This window comes from Anarrhichthys ocellatus, unplaced genomic scaffold (genome assembly GCF_004355925.1).
Source record: "Anarrhichthys ocellatus isolate YVR2014 unplaced genomic scaffold, GSC_Weel_1.0 scaffold22, whole genome shotgun sequence".
Lineage (NCBI taxonomy): Eukaryota > Metazoa > Chordata > Actinopteri > Perciformes > Anarhichadidae > Anarrhichthys > Anarrhichthys ocellatus.
In genome coordinates, this window is record NW_022280052.1 from 4,975,928 (window position 1) to 4,993,047 (window position 17,120).

Here is a 17,120-nt window from a genome sequence, read left to right on the forward strand (position 1 = left end):
GTGTGTGTGTGTGTGTGTGTGTGTGTGTGTGTGTGTGTGTGTGAGATGGAGAGATGGAGAGATGGAGAGATTGTGTGTGCGTGAGAGATTGTGTATACACACTCATGCTTGTCTAACTCTGGGGGAGTGGCTGAGTTTGACGTCAGCCTACGGAGTGTCACACCATTCTTAACACAAAGTGGCTTCCTCTTACCAGCACACTGAAATGCAGTGGTGGTTTTCTGGCAAGATGCGGCGAAAGATCTTGACTTAACGAGGACAACAACTCATCTTGGATCATTCAAAACCTAAAGAGAACTGTAAAAGATCTTTTTTGGAGAAGTGTTTTTGTAATCTTAGTCTTTTATTTGGTAACATCTCCACTTTGATGGTGTGAAGCCAGTCTGTACAGCTTGGAGATACTCGATTGTTTTGAGTTCATTTCTTACTGTAAAAGGAAATGCCGACCGTCAGTAGGTACATGAGTTTCCGTTCATCAAAGCGATTCACCAGGTAAGCTGTTCTTTGTTGTTGTCTGTCTTTAGTAGTTGAGGGTGTTTTTTTTTTTTTGTTTGTTTTTTTTTTTGCTGAGATGGGGCTTAGGCTTGTGTAGCCTCATATTTGAGCTGCATTGTATTTGTGTCATAAGATTTCAACTCAGTGGATTTTTTTAATGAATTTTCGGCTCGTTTGTTCCGGGTCAAGGACAGGCCATGGTCTTTTTAAGAGCACACTGGCTGTAGTAAACCCGGCAACCTTCCTTTTTACAAGACAGGTTATTATTATTTTTTTATTGAAATGGTATATGTGCAGCGACTTGTCACTTTTAGAGCATGAGTCTACCTTGATCGGCTTGTAAAGCAGCGAGGAGGTGGAATCGCACAGCCACAAGCGGAGCACTGACGAAAGCGTGTCAATAAAACTTTCCCAGCATATCATAAAGATAAACGCGAGGTCTGCTGGATGTCAGTCCAGTCATCACACAGCCTTTCATTTAAGTAGAGTGGAATTTTTTTAGCTATTAAGATCTGAAAACAATGATTGATAAGTAACCCAAACTCACGGCAAGGTAAAGCCTGATGCGTGCTGTTGAAGTTCAGAGTGTTTAACTCTGCTAATCTTTGCTGATAGATGATGACTGTGCAGGAAATTGTGCCGGGCATCTTTGCACAAGAGTCATTTATAGATTTATTATTCCGGTGGTGAATGTTGTTGATTTCCCACACTGACTTCCTCCTGTTTCATGTTTAATATGTTCTCATCATTCATGACTTTTATTTACTATCTGTGTTTCAGTTTTTAGCTTGCTGTGAAATGACTTGTTTTCTGAATGAACATTTCTACAGAGGGGAATTTTTTTTGGCAGTGGGGTTGTTTTTTCACATACTAGTGAAATTGTGAAATTGCCAGTAATCGTGGTCTGTTTTGCAATAACCTTGCAAGAGAAATTCCGCATGCTCATTGTATGTGCACTTTAAAATTACTGTCAAACAATGTCTTGAATGCGGCTCAACCTGCTTTTTTCTCTCCCCCCATATCCAGCAGCTACCCGGTAGAGAGCAGTGGTGGCGGGCTGCCAGCCAAAGTGAAGAAAAGCCGGAGCAGCCCGGGCAACAGCAGCATCAGGAAGGCGGAGACCAGGAAGGCCTTGAGTTTGGAGGCTGCCCTGCTCGAGCAACATCACAAAACCCTCACCAGACAAGAAGCAATCAGGTAGGACTGACGGGAAAATAATAAATGATACAAAATACCAGAAACAACCCAACTTTAAATGTGTTAAAACTGTTGAATACAATCCTGAACAAGCACACACAGAGGGGCCAAACTCAGCATTTTACAGATAATCATGGACCACTTTCATAGAAACAGATCTACATTCTGACGGGCCACATTTAGATCTTGACACTGAAATATAAGTAGTGAATCGGATGTGTGTAGAATACTATTTCTCAATCTAGAAGTGCAGTAAATCACACGTTGGTCGTAGTGGAGACACGGCTACTCTGAACATGTATCACAAGACCAACTGGTGTTCAGCTGTGACACACTCATGACTGTGCGAGTGGCTCCTCACATGGTTCATGTTTGAGGTAGATTTGTGATATTTGTTGGTATTCATCCCCACTGCTGCCTCTGTGACTGTGTAACTACCCAGCCACTTTCAACACGTATCATTTTGGATTGAGGAACATCAACACTAACCATAGATCAAATAATTTTATTATCAAATATTTATTTGACGCTGCCAAAAAACCTTGAGGTGTCGGGGAGTCGTGTAGCGTCTCTAGTAAACTGACGGCTGTGATCGTTGTCTCCGCAGGTCGCAGACATTCGATGACGACAACATCCGAGGCTTTGAGAGGACGGAAGGCACCGGATCACAAAGTGTAAGTACACATTTGAAGAAATAGATGTTTATACTTGTCAGGTGGAAGTGGTTCTTTTAGGACCGGTGCATTCGTTGAAAGATTTCTGCTTCATTTTCTTTTTTCTCGTCTCTCTCTTTTTTAGAGTTTCATAAAGCACAACAAGACATTCCACAAGTTATTTCCAGACATTCCTACAAGTGAAGACTTGATACACGGTAGGTAAACCCAAAGGAAAGAGAGGATGCACGACTGAATGACTGAACCACATAAAACTAAAGGTGTGTGTGTGTGTGTGTGTGTGTGTGTGTGTGTGTGTGTGTGTGTGTGTGTGTGTTCTCTCCTCTCCTCTCCCAGCATACATCTGTGCCCTGCAGAAAGAAGTGCCCTACCACGGTCGACTGTACATCACCGACACCCATGCCTGTTTCTACTCCTCGGTTCTGCTAAAGGACACTAAGGTAGGCTGACGCTCTTCCCTTTGTTGTTGTGATATTTCCCCACATTGTTGCACTTTTCCTAACATTTTTTGTTTGTGGTTGTGTGCTCTTCCAGGTTGTTATTCCAGTTTCCTGCATCCACATCGTGAAGAAGCAGAACACGGCTTTACTAGTACCCAACGCCTTGTCCATTCGCACCACAAAGGGAGACAAGGTCAGTTTCTCACCTTCTGCCCCACACAGCCTTCTTCTGATGGCCATACAGTCTATTAATAAGTAGAGATGTTCAAAGTCCAATGTATGTAATCTATTCAACGACTGCATATTTGATGGTTCAGATGACTAATATTCCTTCTTTTATTCTCCCTCTCGTTGTTTAGTTCCTGTTTGTGTCGCTGCGTAACAGAGAGTCATGTTATCAGCTGCTGCAATCCGTATCTCCTCAGCTAGAGGTGAGTTGCTTTTTAGATCTTCAGAAGTTCTGCACTGGTTCATGTGATTTAAAAACGCTCATATTGCTCATATTCAGTCAATGATGTAGTTGTGGAAATGTATAGAGCTTTAGAGTGGGAAGAGGGCAGCATCCCTGCTATTGTAACCTTGTTGCATAGCTCTAAACATTTAGTTTATTTATATTATGATGACGAAACTATCAAAATGAAAGTTGCTTTTCACAAATCCAATGGAAACCTCTCTGTGTTACAGGATGGCAGCACAAACAGCAGCCCCATCTTCTCCTCAGCTGAGAACAGCTTTGATAAGATGAAACTTGTGGTAAGAGACCTTTTCACAATAAAATAAAAACAATGTATCCACGTTCTCTTCATAGCGCGCAAATGCAACATTTTTCTCTGACCACATTTTGTCCTTTTTATTAGCACTGAATGTGGATATGTGTGTTTCTCGCTCATCTCAACAGACCTCCAGCCAGTCCAGTCTGGACGACAGCTTCTACCACTTCGATAGCTCCGAGACCCAATCTGTACAGGACCAGCCTCTGCACAGACCACACAGAGGTGAGAGGCCTCAACATCATGTGTACATGCCAAACCTAAATAATAAAATGTTACCTGTACCTACAATCCTCTTGTATGATTGAGAACATCCAAACATGTCCTACGGTGCATTGAAGTGTCTGCAAGAATCCTTTTGGAAAGTACATCCGCTGGATTCAAAACGTTTGTTTTTTGTTTGTTTTTTCGGTGCTGTTATCTCTCATTGTCATGTCTGTTCAAGCCCGTTGACGTGCAAAGTCCAAGGTCTGATAGCCGCCTATCGCTGATTCTATTTTTCCCCTCTCTCTCTTTCTTCTTCAGAGGCAGTGCCTGATGGGAATGACCCGACTTTCAGGAGCCTATACATGCAGCAGAGTGATAGCTCATCCTTTGAGGAGCTGTCAGTATCGGGTAAGACGCACACACACACACACTGCACTTTAATACTAGCTTCTTGCTGAGTCCTGGAAAACTCTGATAAATCAACTAGCCTATCAGTGAAAGTGTCTGGTAGACTAGACTGTCCTTCTAGGCTCTGCCATAAAACGTGTCTTGTGTTTGAAGTGTTTGTTGGAAGATGTTTATGTTTGAATCTACAAAATGTGCGCAGACACACACGTGCAGTCGTAAGCTACAACCTGCCAACACGAGAACGTTGATATTCATGCTGCATTTCCTTCTCCAGGTTCATGTAGATCGTGGGTTTGGAATGTGACCGAAAAGGCCAAGTCCCTGCTGGTTCAGAGAGAGGCCAGCACCCTCAACACTCTCCTCTTTATTTACTTGATTTTGTGAGTAGCACTTCCTCTCTATAGCAAGTTCCCCTCTTCTTCCTTTAATCCAATGCCTTATTGTCCTTCGTGATCATTTTCATCTGCTCCTCGCTCTCCTTAAAGGAAAGGCTAAGAAACCTGTTGTGTCAGTAACAAACTAGGTCATCTTGTAGGATTCCAGTAAATCCAAGCCTGACAACTTTTGGATTAGTTTTTGCAAACCAACACCAACACACAGCAGTCCCTTACACTACATTTGAACCCATTAATTATGCCTAAGACTCCTTTTCCCCGTCTGCTTAAATAAGTAAGCCTCCCGTCTGATGTTTGTACGCTCTCGTGTTTATTGGCTGTGCTGTAAAGTCATAGAGTGACATCCTTTTTAATACCTTCTGAAAGGACTATACTAATAAAGGGATTAATGAAGTGTTTGGCTATTGTTGGTTCTCTATGTACCTGCAATAAGCCAATATTATTGAACTTTATCACGGCGAATACGCCTGCAGGAAAAAGACAGTAAAGGTGACTCATGTGTTTTTGTCGGTTACAGGGTGGTGCTGCTGCTGCTGTTGTCCGGTTACATCGGTTTACGCATCGTGGCCCTGGAGGAGCAGCTGACATCGCTAGGAGCGCTGTCTCAGTTCCCTTTACAGAGCGGGTGAGAAGGCCTTCTTTGAATAACAGCAAGCCTTAGAGGGTGGCCAAAAAGATGGAAATGTTGAAGTGAGCAGTTTACTTCTACCCAGCACAGAAGTTCTGCCTCACAACTACACAATGTTTTTAAAGACAAATTGAGTAAAGTCTGCCTTTTTTTTGTGCCCAGACAATCCTCAATTGGTGGTCAGTGTTGTGTATTTACTAGAATACCATGAAAAACTAAAGACTGACGTCTTTCTCCAATATTAATTTATTGCCTGCGACAAAACTAATCTCTAAAGAAGTATTGAGACTAAATAATTAGGAACCATTCTGTTGTAATGTTGGATATGTTTGCAGAGCATATCTAACATTGGTATTCCCCTTTTTAATCGGATGTTTGCTTTGTTGTGTAATTGGCTTTATTCTCTCGGGGCAGATAGATTCCTGTAATAGGCGGAGCCTTGTTGCTCAGTAACGAAATCATTGGGTATAGCTGGGTGTGTTTAGTTTGCTTTTGATACGCCGCTCTCAACTGGTTCCCTCTCGTCTCTTCACAGGTACCAGGACACATAACACTCAGCGACCGAGGGAGAGACTTGGAGGATTATTTCGACCTCTTCCAGCAGAACGCAGCCGGGAGAAATTTAATATACTCGAGGCTGTGCTGCTGGCGACGGGAACAATGGCCGACCTGTGCAATTTCAGAGACTACCTGTTAACTTGAAGGGCTACACCTCCTCCTCGTGCAGTAGACAAACGCACATGCCACGACGTGCCAAAAAGCGCACAGACGCACTGCCCGGTTGCAGCGCGTCTGAAGTTCAAAACCAAAAGCCGAACGGCTCTAACTTCAGCAATGTGCCACGCTTAGCCAAGTTGACGGGCGCTTTTCTTGACAGAAACTGTTCCACATCTGAAGTTTATGTTCCACATCATCCTTCACACAGACTCCTCTGCCGTGCGTGCAGTCTGAACAGGTCTAAACGGTACTTATTTATTGCACCTCGACACCAGAGACGTAGCGCTATGCATAACCAAAGATGCACCAACAGTGCACGTCTTTTGCATGAGTGCACGGAGATGATTTTCTACCTACCTGTCAATTGATCAGCTCGATGCATCCGTCTCTGTCCCTTCAGTTGTGTTGAGTACTTCTCTCTGATTGGTTCCTGTCTTGAAATGCTGATCACTGAAACCTCAAATGCAGATCGTCCTGTGGAGGCTCGATGCTCTCCTGATGCTCTCATCCTTTCTCTCTTTCTCCAATCAGCGGCGATCGCAGTATCACTTTCCTCGTCTTTGGCATGATTTAAAACAATTTAATGATCAATGATCAGAGGTTGCCCCCCCCCCCCTGCAGCCTGAACTGCGGATGAATGCATAATCAATGCACAAATATTTAATCCAACAGGACACGAGGAGGTTGTCTGAGGCATCGGTATGTTTTTGTGTACTGTTCTACGGCTTTGGTCTTCAAGAGTAGACTTAAAATCTGTACTGTACTGTCCGTCAGTCGGGCCAAGTTGTGTTTAAACGTACAAACCTCTCTGTCTCTTCGACGGGCCTCTTGAAGACCAAATGGCAATTCTAGAATTTTCAGGTTATTTAAAGTGGCACAAACGATGTATTTCTAATGTTCATGCATGTGTCTGCAATACCGACACTTGACTGATACTGTGTGTGCACATTCTCGCTCCAGAAGAGGAGATTTTGCATCCACCCCTTGCTGTAAGGTCCAAGTTTTCAACAAGCAAAAGGAGAAATTTCAATATGCAACAAATTGTTATGCATGGCAAAAAATGTAATTTATCTTTTGTGTGCTGTTTTTAAAAAAAATGGGGCTTGATGTTTAGTGGGGAAGAAATTGTTTAAGAAAAAAAAAAAAAGTTGTTGAGTGAAAGCAACGGCTCAATCGAGCGAGTGCACTTTAAAAAATGTGTCACAGTCCGAGGCGTTGTGTTCGGGATTGAAAAGAAAAATGGCAAAGCTGGCGTTGTGTGGTATCTGACGGTGCTAAGACCTTTTTTAAAACTGTTTTCACTCAGGGGTGGTGGGCACTACCCGCCACACGGTTCTTAGGTCATCATCTTTTCCTTTTTGTCAATTTCAAAGTGCTTGTGATGGGTTTCACATTTCATACGGCTTTGGCTTTGGTGATTTCTCAAATGTACATTTTTGAGAAAGTACACTACTTGTCTTTGAGATTCACTTGACTTTATCCATTCAGCTTCTCAGAATGCTTTTTTTTTTTTTTTTTTTTTTTTTTTTCTCCCTCCCTCTTATCACTGTTTTTAAACTAACCCGACCACGCATATCCACGTTGCATCTCCATGATTTAACATCACCCTCGTTGTGGAAGCTGTTCTCGACGATGTGTAGCGATATGTTTACTTCTGCTCCATCCCGTCTGTAGAGTCATTCTTATATTCAGCTGAGGTTTTTGTTAACATGCCATATACTGTACTGTCAGTTGTTATGATCCCCCCCACAAGGGGGTAGCACACACACATCCACTGTCCTGGATGCAAGAAGCTCCATGATGAGGGCAGCATTTATGTGGGTTTTTTTGCACTATTCAGTGTGTTGTAAATAATTTTCTATCAATTGTTCATGTCCTTAATTCGAATGGTCCTATAAATATATTTATTTGCATTCTGTGTAATTCAAAGTAGTCTCTGTGAGATGACTTTGCTATTCAAAATAAATCGAGTATTGCGAAGTGAATGACCTGTTTTGTTTTGTGAATGAAAAATTAACTTGGATCACGTGACGTTGTTGGGAGTGGCACCGGTAAATGGAAAACATTCACATAACACTTAACTCATTGGTATTTTTCCGTTTGGTAATAGTGATACAGAAAGCAACTTGGTCTTTATATTTAAGATTATAAGATCTAGAAGTTTTGACAGTTGCTGCAAAGTGTTTGCAGTGCAGATGTTTTGTGGTTTGACAGAAACTTGCTAGTTTTGAGTCATTTAAACTCAACTGTGAACACTTAATACTAATTTATACTCTCTTGCTTTTGATATTTTATCATTCTTAAAACTGTAAAAATAAATTTATATTAATTTAGAAGTACAAAGTCCAATACATCTGCCTTTAGTTTTCCCAAATACATTTGTCTTCTATAGGATTCTTCAGTCCTGCGCTGAAGAAATCTACATCTTCAAGCAATCTGCAGCTCGTCCCGTTTCCTTATATGCTGTGAATGAGCGAGACTCCCCAGAGGGGCCGAACCATTTATCTCCTGTTAAATGTTCTGTTTCATTATGCTGAAGAATGGCCTGACGTCAGCTGTGGTGTTTAGAGGCGTAAGACCGCCATCTAGTGGAGAAGCTCTTATACACACGTCAGTTCAATAACGACGCTACGTTTGGAATGTGCATTTTAATTCTGATTAGTGGCACACACCACCCAAGGAATGTCAAAGGAAGTCCTTGTTATACATAATGCCATTTAATTTAGTGGAATTAAAAGTAGTAGTATGATTAAGCGTTTCTCACTTTTCATTTTCTCCAAACCTCGAGACATTAAAAAAAGTTTTAAAATAACATAAAAATAATAAGTGACATAACAAATTATATTTTTCTGGGTCAAGTGGTCCTAGATATTAGGAATATGGTGTTTGAATGTTTGCACGTCTGTATGGTGTTAAATTAGGGGATCTGCCAATTATCCCTTTTAAAATGTACGTTTTTTTTATGTCAACATAAAATAGTGTCAGTGAAACCACATAGGAGTTTATGATTTCTATTTATTCCATTCTAGGTACTCAAACGCAGCAGGGACGTCCTAGAGCCAATCGGCATCTTGTTCAGCCGTCCGGGTTATTTGAAGGAGCCGGTTCTGCAGCGGTCCGCTGGTAAGCACAGAGCTGAAACACACCTGAAAGAAAAATGCCCAATATTGCAATGCACACCTTTGGATACTCTCATCAAGGACGCCAAGAATTCAGTCCCCCACGGTTTACTCACAATAAACATTTTTTTAGCAAAATTTAGTAAATACCTGCAGCAAAAGCCAAAATGATGGCCACCCAGCCGATGATGTAGGACCACGAAAAGCGCCAGTCCAAGAAGCGCTTGCCAAAGAAAGTGACAGTCACACCGGTGTAAATAGCCAAAGCCAGCAGAGCAAGAAAACCTGAGAGTGAAGGGTGAGAGGACATTATAAAAAGTAAAGCATGAATATAAGCAAACCAGACACAGCAAAGGAACTCCAACCTATATAACCTGTCATATAAACCATTTAAAGTGAAAAAAGGTCTGACAGACGAGTCTGATGTAAGGAAAACGGCAACCTTTTGTTTTGTTTTTGGACTGACTGTTGATTTCACTAAAATGACTCTGCAATCTTATAATCCCATTGCTTTGAAGAAGTGCATCCAGGTTATGAGTTGATTGAACCTGCTTATTGTGAGTGTTACCTGACAGGACCAGGGCGATGCCGCCTGTACGGACCCTCTTGTTCTTGGTGCCGTTGGTGAAGGCGGTCAGGCCGAGCACCACGCCGGCGAAGCAGCTCAGCACCGCCAGTAACATGAAGGCCCGCGTGGCGTCCCAGAAGGCTAGACACAAGAAGGACAGGACCGCAGTCACATCAACAGATACTTAAAATACTGCTGTTTAAGCTTGAATGCCATGACATTTTGATGTTTAATGTCAAGTTGTCATTTTGCCAGTGTGAGCTTATTTCACACTCACAATGCAGACTTTCATCTGCAGTATAGGGCCTATAGGCTACTATATGCAGTTGGATCTTTTTTAGACTATTTGAATGTGTTCTCTTTATTTGAAAAGTTTTCTTCATATTTATGGCGAATTCTCGTCTTCCTTCAACCGGCTCCTCTTCTCTTTTTTCTCTCCTTTTCAAACACTGTTGGCACGATTGAAGTAAGTGGTCTTTCCATCAGTAAAGAATGAGGTCGCCATGTCTTTAGACAACCTAATTCATGTCACTAGTAAATCTACAGACATTTTAGGTTGTTTTCTGGACAGATCATAACGATATTGATCTTTGATCAATAATTGTCTATGCTGTCAGGGCATCGGATATCATTTGCTTTCACATGTACTGTCTAATTGATCAACAGGACACTAGATTGTATCAGATAAATGTGTTGTCATGATGATTATGATTTATTCACATTCTGAGTAATTTCCCCAGAAACACGCAGTTGGTCCAAATGCCACTTCAGAAGTACTCACCTACAGTTATGGTGTGGGCATGACATTTGTGGTTGATGCAGAACCTCCAAAGCCCCTGATTAGCTGAGCTGCCCGAGTATCGGTACTGCATCCAGAAGTCCGTAGCCGTAGAAACAATGAGAAGCACCAGGGCAGCCACACCGCAGAGTGTGCCCCCTCCCGCTAAAGTGTACAGCATCTTATAGAAGCCAGGGGAAGCTCTGTCCTCCTAAACATGCAGCAACTGTTCAGGGAGGAGAGGACAGGGTGAGACATCGTGCATCATTTAGACCTCGTACTTGACGATTTACTCATTGATGCCCTGGAAGCCAAAAATAGCCATTATACATTATTATCAATGTTCACTCAAGTTTCCTTGCCAGTTCTACGTTCCAGTGGACTATCCTCTCTCCTATCCGCCCTTATGCAAATCAAGCCCTTTAGTTGTAAGTCAGAGCAGAACTTAAGTGTCCTGGATGTGCTGCAACGTTGGTTACGGGAGGTGTCCAGGATACTTCCACTGACCTGCTGCCAACTTGCTGCGTCTCCTATACTATCTGAGCGATGTCTAAGCGTGTTTAACCGTAGTTTCAGAGCAGACTGATCACACTAACAAAACAAAATGTCCAAAATGAAACCAGTTCCTACCCTTTAAAACAGTTTTAAAACAATAGCTAGAGTCACTTTTCTGGTTTAGGAATTACCAGATGGTCCTTATTAAGCATTTTTCATATTATATAAAAGCCAGAGATTTGACGTGAACATTTTTAATCATACATGCCTGCTGCACATTAGACGAGAGGATGAGTTCTTTGGTGACGCTGTCAAATCAGTCACAGCCAGCGAAGCACTAGACCCAAACCGCTGTGTTACAATAAGCTTGCCTATCAGGCAGTTCAGAGCTATTGTTCAACGCTAACGCCCCTCTATCTAACTAATCTTCCAATACTGAGCAACTGACCCGTCAGCAGTGTCGCTCTCTGTCACACAGCCAGCAAAGCAATGGTTTCATCCACTGATTCTCAACTGCCACGCTGCTCTTGAAAACCCCTAAATTCTAAAATCACATCCTAATTAGACCGATACATCTGACTCCCAAATGTGTGTGTTCATGTAGCATGACATAAACAACAACATTGTCAAACACCAGGGTCCCAAGCCCAGTCTGTTAGCGGTAAAGATCTGTTCCCTAGATAAAGGTCTCCGAACTTCATCTCTTCTTCGTGGTTCCGCTTGTTCTCCAAAGAAGCAAGTTCTTATTTGTTGATTTGCCTTTCAGACCCTCAAAGGAAGTAGAATCTTCCTGGAAGTAGAATAAAAACAGGTTCTGTGTAAGTCCACGTTTGTTTCTCTGGTACCTCTGGGTTGGCTGGTGTCTCTCCAGGGTTGCTGGCTGTGACAGTGTGCGTATCCTTTTTAAGCCCGGTACCCCTAGCTCTCATTGTCCGTCTAACAAAAGAGGGAATGATCCAGCGCAGCATGTGAGTGATGCTAAATCCCTGCTTGCACTCTTCTCTGCAATTACCTCCATCCCTCTATCACCCCCTTTCTCTCTAACCTCTTGCACTTTTTCTATCTCTTTGTGTCCTGCATGACTTCTTTTTATTCTTCCCATCTTCAATTTATTTCTCATGTAGCTTATCATACTTTTTTTTTTCTGCCAAAATGCCATGAGCATGTCCCAAGCCGTACAGTTTAGCCATGCTAGTGATGGGAGTGTGCAGGACAGGCGTCAGTAGTCCGATGCATACCCAACACATAGGCAACAACCTAGAGGAGAAATATATGCGGTGCGCCCGGCATATGTCAGGGAATTAAAAAAGAACGAATCATATTTTTGTACTTGAATGTGTTTCTAGTTGGCAAAACTTTGACAACAGCGAGCAGTGTGATGACACTTTGTCACTTTATTCCATCAGTTAACTGACAGCTCCATTCATTCAAAAGCAACAACATGAGGTATTGGACAGCCACCATTTTATTTTTTTTTAACAGATTGAACCCCAATGACCCCTTGGCAGTGCCATCATTACACATTTGTGTGCACAAACATTGTTTAAAACAGCACAGGTTTCAAACGACACTCAGCATGCCATTGTGAGCTACAGATAATGTGAAACATGATGCATAACACCCTTCTCTCTCTCTCTCTCACATCCATCAGGTGTCTGCATAGCTGCTCTGTAAAAGTGAAGATAAAATCAGAGCCTTATTTGTATAAGTTAAAGATGTGACTACAGTTTTCCCTTCACATTGTGCAGTCCAGCAGCATTCCTATCTTTAAAGTGCCTTATAACCATTGTCTTGACTTCAGCCTTCTAACTTCTTTGATCATTTTGTATCTTTCTTTTATTAATCTTTTATTTTGTGGGATAACGATTGCATACCCTCTCTCCTAAAGTCTGAGGAGCTGACCAGTGATTGAGCTCTTACCACAACTACTGTTATTTCTACACACACACACAATCCCCTTTTACAATTGCACTAAGCTTTGCTTTTACTGTGCTCATCCTTTGGAATTACCCTGAATCTACACATCCAATGTGCATTTGATAGGATCCACAAAACCAGGTTTCTGAAGCTCCAGACCCGACCATATTCCCATGTTGCAATCGATCTAGTTAGCGTGTTTAGAACACAACATTGAAATGAAATCGTGGGTCTGACACACAAATGACTCATCACTGAATTTCTATTTTCAACATTATTTGTGTAAAGCGCAGATTACTCTCACTTTTTCAATAGTAACAGACGTTCGGAGAAACACCGGGAATCTATACAGGTGTGCACATTATTATTATGGGTGATCATTTTCTGCATTACAGTGACAATACAAGATTTTACATATGAGAAAATATCAAAATAAAGCTGCAAATAAATAAATAAATCTCTCAATCTATCCACACCCAAAAAATCTCTACAAATGTTACAAAAAGGCACATTATGATATGCATAACCAAACGTGGCTTCTGTCCACAACATGAAGAGTCCAGCTCACTGCTTCCTGTAGAGACGGCGACTGCTTTATGTTGCACCAAGTTGACGTTTTTTGTACCAAGTTCTGACTAAACCTGGTATACCTGACTAAAATGTATTTTGGCATTGTGAGAAAAACAAACTAACTTGAAGGTGTGCTTGCAGTGAACTTACTCATGGCTTTCAGTATCAGTCATCTCTATATTCCAACTACATCTTTGCAGGCTCCATAATCTGTATGCTTTACTTACAAAAGCCAAAATTATTAGGTATCTCTCTCACACACACACACACACACCTCTAAACTGAGCAGCATATAAACAGCTCGATGCTCACACTATGTGTACACAAACACACACCGCAGCAGTTTAGCGATCCCATGCTGCCAAGTGTGGACACTGTTCTTGTGCTTCCTGCTGCTGCTGCTGCTGCTGCTGCTGTTAACCAGCGGCTCTCCAGTGAACAGCTCAGGGGCCCGGTGCCCAGAGGACGACAGTTCGATCTGCGGAGGAGGAGACGAAGGTCCGGTCATGGGGGTGCCACCTACACTGGATCACCTTGTCCCAGTGCTCCCCTGCCACTATCTGAGGGAGGGGCTTTGTTAGGTCACCTGGGGGGGTGGGGGGCAGAGAAAAACACGTCACACAGGAGTGGCCAATCCAGTCACAAGACAGTGTTGTGTTGCACTAACATGGTGGCGAGTGTATCACTCTCTTGTTCTCCCGATGTGGGCTTTGATACCTTGAAGGTCACTGATGATAACTTTGTTGTCGTACGAGCCGGTGAGAAGATGATGGGCTCCGGGTGAGAAGCGCACTGAGCGGATATCGCTGCTGTGAGGGCGGTACGTCTGAACTATGCGGCCCCCTCTGATGTCGTACAGCATGCAGGTACTGTCCTCCTGACCCGTGGCCAGCAGGCGGCCGCTGGGATCCACCGCCACTGAAGCAACTGCACTTCCTGTGTGAGACACAATGGTAACAAGCAGTACGTTTGCTGCAGCTTAACACGTAGGGAGTGTGGTAGAAATCATTTGCAGCCACATAAAAGATCCGCCGTCCTTAAGAGTCGTGATGGAACTCACCTGAGCCGTGCAGCGTTGTGCCCACAACCCGGACACAGCTTGGCACCCGCAGGTCCCAGAAGCGCACCGTCTTGTCCTGGGAGCCGGAGGCAATCATCCACCCTCCCCACGTGTACAGAGTAAGAATGTGACCTGTGCAAACAAAGCGGTGACATATTAAACACTGTGCATGCTCTAGCTTTGCCATGTTGTACTTAGGTGTTGTGTTTACAAGCCCTGTTTTTGACATTCTGTTTACAACATTCTATAATCTTTTACTTTTTTAACATCATGCTATACTATACTATGTTTTTTTAGGACACGCTATACTACTACCTTTTTTTGACATAGTATACTATGACTTCATATAACATTCTATACTTTTACTTTTTATGACTTACTTTTTTGTGCTGTACGATATTATGAATGTTTCAGGAAATCCTTGTGGCATTTTTATAACATACTATACCATGAATTCCAATTACATTTGTGACATTATTTAACAGAAAACAATACTGTAGTATGACTTTAACGACAAACTAAAGCATGACTTGACTTTTTAATGACATTTTTATGGCATACTATACATGACATTAGGACATTTTTATGACGCTGATGAAGTTCTGACTTTTTTTGGCATTGTTAAGACATATGATTCTTTGATCTTTTTTAAATTATTAAAACTATACTATGACTATGCTATATATACACACAAATTATATTATGATTTTTTCATGACATACTAAACAATAACTTTTTATTATTTTTCATGGCATACTATATTATGCCATTTTAAAAACATGCTATACTATGTTTTTCATGACATACTTTGTAATGATTTAATTAATGACGGTCTTTGTGTTTTTATTACATACTTACAAAACACTACATGACTTGTTATTATACAACACTTTTTATGACTTATTTTACCATAGCTTTTTAATAACATTATATACTATAGAAGATAGAATATATAGAATGTTCATGACATTAGACTATTACTTTTTATGACTTTTTTTTATAAATTACTAAACTATGACTTTTTTATGACTATACTATAACCATCTTGTGGTACTGTACCTAAGAGTCCATTTGTTTATAACTAATGAACCATTGAGAAATAATAATCCTCAAAGATGTATTTAGGTGATCTACCATATCTGCAAACTAATTTCAAAGCCTTTGAATTCCCTCAAGGCTGTTTCTTTCACAATGGCAAAGCATGAGCTGTGGTTAACATACCAGTGTGTCCACTCAGGGCGTGAAGCCCCTGTCCTCTCTGACAGTTTGTTGTGTAGATGTTGCAGTCTCCGGCCCCTGCACTGATCAAGATGGATCCTCCACTCTCAGGGTCCTCCATGAAGGCCAGGTCCCTGATGGTACCGTCATGCATGCTGAACTCCAGGTCTGGGCCTAAATCAGAGACGTACATTTAGGGTGGAAACAACACCATTGTATCAATGAAAAATGCAAATAAGTAAGTAAGTAAGTGATAATTCAAACAAAAGTGTGGTGTGGTTGGGAAAATGGACATTGCCCATCACATACACACTAAAACACATACAATAATACCTGTGGCATTGCAGCTCTCTGCATTGAATGGCAGGACTTTGACAAATTTGTCATTGGAGCCAGTAGCCAACAGTTGTCCACAGTGGCTCCAGGCTACACAGTAGATTGAGCCCTTGTGGTGTTTGTTCCTCCTAAAGCGCACTGCTGGCTGTTTGACTGCACCAGAACCACTGGACAGGTCAGGAAAATACAAGAAAGACAAGGCGTGAACTCTAAAATGTTATATCATAATTGTGGGAAGAATTGCAACTTGGATTAAAATATTATTTACTTTTCTTGGTGTAAAACAACCATGTTCCTCAAAGTTTTGTTGACTTTTTATCAAATTAAAATAAATAGAATTGAAGACACAGAACAGGAATGTAGCAGTTTTTGCTTTTCGCTTTCCTTGGTCATGATAGAAAATTGCTCACACAATGTACATATGTACATTGTGTGAGCAGTGTACTTGTATGTACATTTACAGTAACACCCATGCTGCCACCACAAGTTACGTTGAAACACACTGTAGATTGTTTTCTGTGTATGAACAAACTTTAGTAACATTTTCTAAGAAGCTACCACCATCTATTTTCTAGTGCATAAATAGTTTCTCATCTGGTAAGAATACCTCACGGTTTGGATTTGTAGGCACATGTAAATAGCTCCTACCTGACGTTCAGTGTCTCTGGGTAGCCACAGACTCTCAGGGTTTTTGAGTTGGAGCCGACAGCATAGAGCGCCCCAGAGGGATGGAAGGCCACTGCACGAACAGCCTGAGTGTCCTCCAGCTGGTTCACTTTAACAAACTGGGCTTTGGATTTCTCCAGCTGTGCAAGTTTAGAACAATAATCTTTTGAACTAGGATCTACCTGTACATCAGCATTGAGATATTTTATAGGACTTTTTATGGTTCGGATACACAGGCAGTTACAAAGAACAATGGACCTGGTAAACAAAAAAAAAATATGAAAGAAAATATATAAAATAATACTTAAGCAGTTTGCTGTACCTCTTGTGAGTTACGTGTCGCAGAGCAGCCAGAAGCATCTTGGACTGTGGGACAAGATCCTCTTATCCTGTCAACACCGATAATAAAAATGGCCACACACACACACACACACACACACACACACACACACACACACACAC

The 17,120-nt window shown here is 41.8% G+C and overlaps 4 protein-coding genes across 8 annotated transcripts in view; 1 reads left to right on the top strand and 3 right to left on the bottom strand.

The window, feature by feature from the left end:
• The window catches only part of LOC116390243 (GRAM domain-containing protein 2B), a 15,959-nt gene extending 8,046 nt beyond the window's left edge, over positions 1-7,913 (top strand). For 2 of the 4 annotated variants that reach the window (XM_031859689.1, XM_031859686.1), the window contains exons 2-13: positions 1,522-1,692; positions 2,300-2,366; positions 2,491-2,563; positions 2,703-2,806; positions 2,901-2,999; positions 3,166-3,237; positions 3,491-3,559; positions 3,705-3,801; positions 4,102-4,191; positions 4,466-4,571; positions 5,104-5,211; positions 5,750-7,913. In XM_031859689.1, the coding sequence (XP_031715549.1) occupies positions 1,522-1,692; positions 2,300-2,366; positions 2,491-2,563; positions 2,703-2,806; positions 2,901-2,999; positions 3,166-3,237; positions 3,491-3,559; positions 3,705-3,801; positions 4,102-4,191; positions 4,466-4,571; positions 5,104-5,211; positions 5,750-5,765 (1,072 nt within the window). In that variant the 3' untranslated portion in view covers positions 5,766-7,913. Of the gene's footprint in view, positions 1-28; positions 493-1,521; positions 1,693-2,299; positions 2,367-2,490; positions 2,564-2,702; positions 2,807-2,900; positions 3,000-3,165; positions 3,238-3,490; positions 3,560-3,704; positions 3,802-4,101; positions 4,192-4,465; positions 4,572-5,103; positions 5,212-5,749 lie in introns of those variants that run through there. The other 2 variants (XM_031859687.1, XM_031859688.1) reach the window with 2 other exon arrangements.
• Positions 7,914-8,945: 1,032 nt separating this feature from the next.
• lim2.2 (lens intrinsic membrane protein 2.2) lies at positions 8,946-11,758 on the bottom strand. The gene is made up of 5 exons (XM_031859753.1): positions 11,737-11,758; positions 10,400-10,622; positions 9,619-9,759; positions 9,201-9,335; positions 8,946-9,077 (listed from the first exon to the last, which is right to left on the bottom strand). Exons 2-5 carry the CDS (start codon positions 10,575-10,577, stop codon positions 9,007-9,009), a joined length of 525 nt encoding a protein of 174 aa, XP_031715613.1. The 5' UTR covers positions 10,578-10,622; positions 11,737-11,758; the 3' UTR covers positions 8,946-9,006.
• Positions 11,759-13,633: 1,875 nt separating this feature from the next.
• camsap2a (calmodulin regulated spectrin-associated protein family, member 2a) overlaps positions 13,634-17,120 on the bottom strand; it is a 48,982-nt gene continuing 45,495 nt past the window's right edge. The window contains exon 17 of the transcript XR_004213144.1: positions 13,634-13,652. The gene's annotated coding sequence lies outside the window, so the exon portion shown is untranslated. The remainder of the gene's footprint in view (positions 13,653-17,120) is intronic.
• LOC116390123 (WD repeat-containing protein 47-like) overlaps positions 13,640-17,120 on the bottom strand; it is a 10,036-nt gene continuing 6,555 nt past the window's right edge. For both annotated transcript variants that reach the window (XM_031859448.1, XM_031859446.1), the window contains 7 exons: positions 16,981-17,047; positions 16,641-16,798; positions 15,990-16,159; positions 15,660-15,830; positions 14,439-14,570; positions 14,096-14,314; positions 13,640-13,964 (listed from right to left, as the gene is read on the bottom strand). In XM_031859448.1, the coding sequence (XP_031715308.1) occupies positions 13,822-13,964; positions 14,096-14,314; positions 14,439-14,570; positions 15,660-15,830; positions 15,990-16,159; positions 16,641-16,798; positions 16,981-17,047 (1,060 nt within the window). In that variant the 3' untranslated portion in view covers positions 13,640-13,821. The remainder of the gene's footprint in view (positions 13,965-14,095; positions 14,315-14,438; positions 14,571-15,659; positions 15,831-15,989; positions 16,160-16,640; positions 16,799-16,980; positions 17,048-17,120) is intronic.